At 31.0% G+C, this 7,133-nt stretch overlaps 1 protein-coding gene across 1 annotated transcript in view; it reads right to left on the bottom strand.

Annotated features, from left to right (window-relative positions):
• SSBP2 (single-stranded DNA binding protein 2) overlaps window positions 1-7,133 on the bottom strand; it is a 118,888-nt gene that overhangs the window by 33,918 nt on the left and 77,837 nt on the right. The window contains exon 7 of the mRNA XM_012664474.1: window positions 3,300-3,367. Within this exon, the coding sequence (XP_012519928.1) occupies window positions 3,300-3,367 (68 nt within the window). The remainder of the gene's footprint in view (window positions 1-3,299; window positions 3,368-7,133) is intronic.

Here is a 7,133-nt window from a genome sequence, read left to right as displayed (position 1 = left end):
TATAAGAGATTAAGTATTAATAATTCATATGGGCAAGTTAAATTTTCCCCAACAATACCATTATGTTTGAAAACATTTTAAGTTTCACAAGTAATGCTGGATAAAGTGGGGGTTATAGTAGTGACTAGTTCTATTACAACTACTTATGCTCAGTTAAATACCACTCTTTTTGAGGGCCAACAGTGTTATCAAGAAAGTAATCTATAAACTATAATATAGACATTATTTTGCATGGAAATTTCTACATAAGCATAGTTTGAATTAGAGTCAAGTTAGCCTCATTTAAAAATAAAGAGAAAAATGAATTTAAAAGAAGTCTGTATTTTTTGGTAAGGCTGCTGATTTTGATGAAATCAAATCAACTATGACTACCAAAGAGAAATATCCTCTTCTCTTCTGTAATTGACAATCATTTTATTTCAAGATAACTACACAAACTTTATAATTCTACAGGATATGATATAGAACAAAAAGAGTCTTTGAAATTCTGTTGTCCTCTTAGCTTTTATAAAATAGCAATGTATACAAAGTTGAATTAGGGCTGTTTTAATACTGAATCCTAAATTCTTTGGAAATTTTAAAGATGTAGTTAATTTAAAAATATACTACTATTCAAGTTTACTTTAAAAAATAATCTATAATGCACTTGGAAACATTTACATTTGACCATAGTTTAGAAATTCTACTTTAAATGATTTAAATTAAGCTTTTGCTTCTAAAGATACATACCAGTTATAGAAACACTGAAAGTGAACTTTTATTTTAATTCTAAATGACACTTTGTATAACTTATCCTGAGTTTAGAGCATGAAAATATAAAGATTATATCTGAGTAACCATTTTCTTTGGAGTTGGCCAATATTTTTTTAACAATGAAGTTGTCAAAATTTTGTTCCAAATGACTTATTCTACTGTAAAGAAATACAGTTGCCAGTTATAATATATTAATAGTATTTAATTAGTGATCAGGTATTTCAGGTTGGATATTTTTCCATTGTTATTATACTTTCATGGCAAATAAGTAAAAATGACAAGCTAGAGAAAAATCATCCAGATACGTTCCTCTGGCAGGTCCCTACTGACCTCCAATACACCAATATTGTAGTTACTTAAATAGTTTAGTTAGTTTAAGAAACAGCTTAAGGTAACACCATTCTAATGTCTTTTCCTTAAATTTTTAAGTAGCCCAATATATAAAAGAAATGATGCAAAGAAAGCCACATATACCAGTAAGAAATGTTTGTTTGCCATTACACAGACTTGTTTTAAAGATAATAAATTATGAAGTGAATTTCAATAAAGCATACTCTATTAAGTGCAATGAAGACAATGTGTTTTACTTTTCATGTGTCTGTAAACATTTTTGCTTTGTTGAGGTCAATATTGATGTAATAATTATTCTCTCTAGTTGTATCTTCCATACTTGAGAAGTTTCCCTGTTAGAGGAAAATATTTACAGATGTAGAAATGTAAATATTTACATTTTGTTGTCCTTGAAGGAATCCCAATTTATAGAAAATTAAAAATGGCATAAGACTCCAAATAAAAGAAAATAGGAACAAATAATGGAAATCAGAATCTGTGAGGCTTAGAGATTCTTTAAGAATCAGAAATTATATTAATAGTAAACTATTATGTAATAAAAAATATTTAAAAGTATTTGGGCATTCTTAAAAAAATCCAAACCCAAATATTAACAAAAAAATAATCATATTAAATTCTTTTGCCATAATTTTAGTCTCCATAGTCCAGGAAATTAAATATACCCATATGTATATGCTTAAACATACGTAAGGAAGAAACTAGCCAATTTGAGCAGCTATTTTGAGTATCTCAATGGTCAAATGAAAATAATTTTTTCCTTTGAATCAACAAAACTAGGTTGATGTAAAGTTGGCCATAAGACCAATCATAATGCAGAGTAATGTATAAAATGATACTAGATACATTCTTAACATTTAATGCTAATTCTGGCTGATCGTAGTATTCAAAATTATACTCCTTAAATCTACTGCATTTTAAAGTGAGAATCTCAGGTAGGTAAAATTTATACACATCTCTCCATCCTATTGGTAAGAGTTTCAGCTTTTGACATAAGCACAAAATACCACTCACTCCTTTTTGTAGCAACCATTTAATAAAAGGCTAACTAAGCCTTTGAGGAATTTAAGAAAAGTCAGATTTCATGTCTGTCCATTTTTACTTTAAAAGTAAAAAGATGTAATAGGAAAATCTGACCTACTTTTCCCCCTGTTCTGTTAGTTTTGAGTCTAGCTGGTACCCACCTATTAACCTATTTTCTATTTCAGGCAAATTTACTTTCCATGAAAATAGTTTCAGAAACTTAAAAAAAAATCCCTACATGTATCAAAAGAGCTTTTTCATATTAATAGTATATTTCCAATGCCATTAAATGATGGTAGAGTTGTTTAATTTGATATGTCAGTCATCAAAACATGGGCTGATGGAAAACATATTTGAGGAGACATCCACAAACCTACACGGAACGCTTTCATTATTTCTGGTAAGCTTTCTTTAGGCCCTATCGTGGAATTGATCCTGTGGTGAATTAATGAAAATCATTAACAAACACCTGGTGTATATGGGACTTTGAGGGCAAGCTGGATAATGAAAAAGTAATGAAAATTTCCTAATAAACTGCATTATATTGGCTGATCGAAACTACTCTTCTTGGGTTGGAAAGGCTTTTCTAGTAAAAAAAACTTTCGTTTCCTCCTTATCTAAGTGCATCTTGAATTTTCAAAAGAAAATTCATCCTATACCATGTAAAGTTCTTTAACATAGAAGATACTACCAGAGAGAATTCTTCCTGTGTTGAGAGTGGCCCCAAAAGTAAAGATATGGCAAAAGTAAAGATATATATATATATAAATTCTAAGAGTTAAAAACTTGACTCTTAGGAATCACTATGTACATGTTAAAATGAAGTTAACAATATTCAATTATCTAGTTCTGTAGAGTTAATTCAAAGTCCTGGCGTCAGCATCTCTTCATATTTTTTATAAACTCTATATGGAGACTATGTACTCATGAAAAAGAAACAGGCTAAAAGTTGTCATTTAAGGCACCTGAAAATGGAAAAAATTAAAGCTTGCAAGGGAAGGAAGAAAAATATGAGATTATGTTGTAAAAATGAAGCAAACACTAAAGCTCATATTTAGTTCATTCTTATACTACACAGAGATTGAGATGCTCAAACTGTTTTACAAATTAGTGTCATTTTAGAAGACAGAAAATAGAACACTTTACTAAACAGAATAATGTATCATTTTGCTTACATGTTCATTCCAGGCATTCCAGGACCACCTAAAGCATTCAGTGGGGGTCTCATTGCACCTCCATAGTTCTGTAATGATAACCAAGGGTCAGACTACCACAAAACAAAAAAACAAAACCAAAGAGGAGGGGGGAAAGAAAGGAAAGCAGGTTAATGATTTCCCTACATAACTCCTGACTGGGTAAGGCCTGTGTAATTCATTCTCTGAAGGGTCCACTCTTGTACTTTTCCTTCTATTTTAACAATTACTTTGGTTTATGTTTTTTAAAAACTATGTGAATATGTAAGATCATCGGTGCATGTTAAATGATTAAGGTATGGTTGTAATTATAATTAATACTCAATATATATTTATTAATTTCCTAATATCTATATAATAGTGAACTTTTTCAAATAAAATATTTCATAAATCCAAAATTCTGTTTTTAAAGAAAAGATTTATTCAACATGTTTGAAATTGTCAGACTTAGAACAATGACATAAAGTCTGAAAAAAAAGAACAACAGGTGAATCCAACACAAGAAAGTTGAATGTAAACTTGTGTTCACAAAATAACACATCCAACACAGAAACGCACTAATATATACAAATACACAAAAATATATGAAAACTAAAGTATACTGAAAATATGTATACATGAATTATATGACTCAATAAGCTTCTGTTAATATCTATTATGTGCATTCAAAAGATAAAAATATTTTAATGTTTCAATATGAATATATCAGTTTAGTTGGCATATGGACCAAAAGGCTAATTTTATCATTATCATGTTAATATATTTTGACATTACCAATGACTTTCACTCTTGGCTTTCTGACAACACTACTCCTCCAACTTTTTTGAGTACTCTTTTTCAATTTCCTTTGCTGGCTCTTTTTATTTTGCTAACTCTTTAAATGTTGCTTTGCTCCAAGTTCTGGTGACAACATTTTTTTCAATAAATACATATTTATGGATAATGTTATCTACTACCATTTGTTCAACAACTATTTATATGTTAGGAATCCCAAATCTTTATATTTTATCACGATGTCTTTCCTAAGCTCCTAGATAAATCATATGTTGAACTTCACAGGGGTTGTTTCCATCTGGATACCATCTTACACTCAACATATCTAAAAGTAAGCTCAATATTATCTTCTCATGACTGAGTTTTTTACAAGGCCTTCCTCAGTCCGTTCTGTGGCATCACCTTCCACATGATAGTCCAAGCTAAGAATTTCTAGGACTTCTCTGATGCCTCTTCCTTTTCTTTCAATTCCCATGCCCAGTCAGTTACTATAGTCTGTTGATTCTACCTGAAATAACTCTTGAAATAGTGCTCTCTTTCCTATCACTAATCTTTGCCATTTACTGAGACTATTGTACTGTCTTAACTGGGTCTCTGTTTTAGTCTCTCTTGCTCCTAATCTATTCTCCATACTGCCTAAAGAGCTGTCATTCTAAAACTTAGTCCTATTCATGTCACTTAAAATCTATGATGACCCACATTACCTATCAAATAAGTCTAAACTCCTGGGCATGGCTCTATGAGGTTATTCAGAGCTAAGCCCCAGCCTATCTTTTCTGTCCTTATTTCCTATAGTTTTCACCTTCATTCCCCACTCCACAGCATACCCTCTAGCCCTACTGGATTTCTTGAAGTTCAGAAACACAAAATCCACTTTTATACTCATGTTAATTCATCTTCCTTAGCCTTTTGAGTAGAGGGTGCTAAGATGACAAGGAAATAAATCAATGAGAGAAGGTCTGTTAACTTCAGAGAATAAACCAGAGTTGATAAATGAAATTACCTAGTTATATGCTGTCTTCATTGTTTTATTTATTTTTATTTTAAGGAAATCTTATCTAAATATCTCAATGTGAGCTATGGGATAGTAGAATGGTTTCTATCCATATCTGAGCTACTGGTTACAAGGACAGTTATTTCTTTTAACTCAGGATCAAGCATGGTGGTGGCAGCAGCAGGAGCATTAGCAATGGGTTTCTGAGAAAAAAGATAGTTACTGGAAACAAAATCTGAATGGTAAAGCATACTAGAAAAGCCTCACAAGGAAAGTCTCTCCTCATTTTTGGTCTTAGAAGATCTGTGCTTTATTTTTATCAAGGAAAAAATTAATTTGCCTTATAACTCTGGACTTACAAAGACATTGGTTTGAATCTCTGTTGCCACTGCCCCATTTCCTCTATCTTTCTACATGTGTGATCTTGGGCCAATGATTCTCCCAATGATTTCCTAATCTTAATTTTCTTATCTGTAAAGTCACTTATCTCACTTATAGGCTTATTGGAGACTAAAATGACATATAAAGCACCTATCATAGTACTTGGTGAATTAAAAGCATGGTATATGGTGCTCAAAAATTATAGCTGCTAACTCTTTTTTAAATCACTATTAATAAGGGACTAAATTAAACAAGTCCTCTTCTCATTAGCTTCCCAAGAGCCCTCAACTCTAACAGAATTATTTGCTTATATAAAGAGTATGTATATTTCTTTTCTAGACTTTTCATATTATATAATAATTTGTCTTTATTTGTCTGCATCTTCTACTAAACAATTAGTACCTTGAAGGCAGAGTATTTATTTGACTCGTCTTTGTATACCCAGTGTTCAAGTATGGTGTCTGGCACGTAGTAGGCCTTCAATAAATGATGGGCTAATTAAACTGAATTGTCACAGGAAATGAGTAAGAAATTATTCAATACATATTTGACAGATTTACAAAATATTTTCATTTTCTGAATAATCTAAAGCAAAAAGAAATCAGAAAGATAAGAGAGAATAACAGCTCACTTTCCAAATGGTATCAACAAAAGCAGAAAGGGAAGAGCTAATTTAGAATCACTGAATTTTAAAGCTGATTGCAACTATACAATTCCATCTGGTCTAATCTCTCTCCCAATGCAATGTTCCTGACAAAATGGCTGTTTAGACTCTGCTTGGAAAGTTTATAAAAAGTCTTTCCATGATTGGGCAGTTTAATTTCTAGAAAGTTCTTCCCTGTACTGAGCTGAATTCTATTGCGCATCTTAGATTTGAAAATACAGAATCAGTTTACTACTCTCTCTTTACGTGAGAGCCCATCATATAGTTCAATCTCACCATTTCTCCACCGCAATCATCTGATTTAGAAATCATATGTCCTACTTGTATATAACTTATTTACTCTTCATATTTCCAGAGAAACTAGAACTAATTGGGTAATTTGGTAAATTTTTCTGTTAAACATATCGCACTTGCTGAGCTTAAAAAGAACATAAGTTAGCTAAGTACATCTTATTACAAAATCAACTAGAAAAATGACTTCAAATATGGTGCTAGAAAAGACATTTTTTCTTGATTGAATAGGTAATCTTACTTTTCTATTGAAAGGATACTAGTATCATTGTACTTAGATCTAAAATAGAATAAGGGGTAGAAAAATATGCCTGGATTGGGGCAAACTTTTATTTTTTCATTCATGCAATAAGTGTTAATCACATATTTACTATATTCTACGTGTGTATTTTGCCTAACAACATAATCCAAAAATTATATATATTTCTTTGTTTTGGGAATTCAATTGTTCCAATAGATAACCACCATTCTCCTTCATCACACTGATCTTAAGCTCAAAAAATTATGCAAGTAATATCTATGATAAAAAAAAGAGATGTGTACTTTGTGCATAAAGCTAGCGACAATATTCCAGAAAGTTTTTCTAAAAAAGGCAGATACATTCTGCTCTTGGATGGTATCTGTATGATTAAATGTCTGTCATGAGAGTTGTTTTTCCATTATCTTTCAAGAAATACAGTGAATCTTGGTAACAAATTTCATAGTTTATAAT

This window comes from Propithecus coquereli, unplaced genomic scaffold (genome assembly GCF_000956105.1).
Source record: "Propithecus coquereli isolate 6110/MARCELLA unplaced genomic scaffold, Pcoq_1.0 Scaffold9, whole genome shotgun sequence".
Lineage (NCBI taxonomy): Eukaryota > Metazoa > Chordata > Mammalia > Primates > Indriidae > Propithecus > Propithecus coquereli.
Note: the sequence above shows the minus strand (reverse complement) of the source record. Positions and strands in the feature narration are given on the sequence as shown.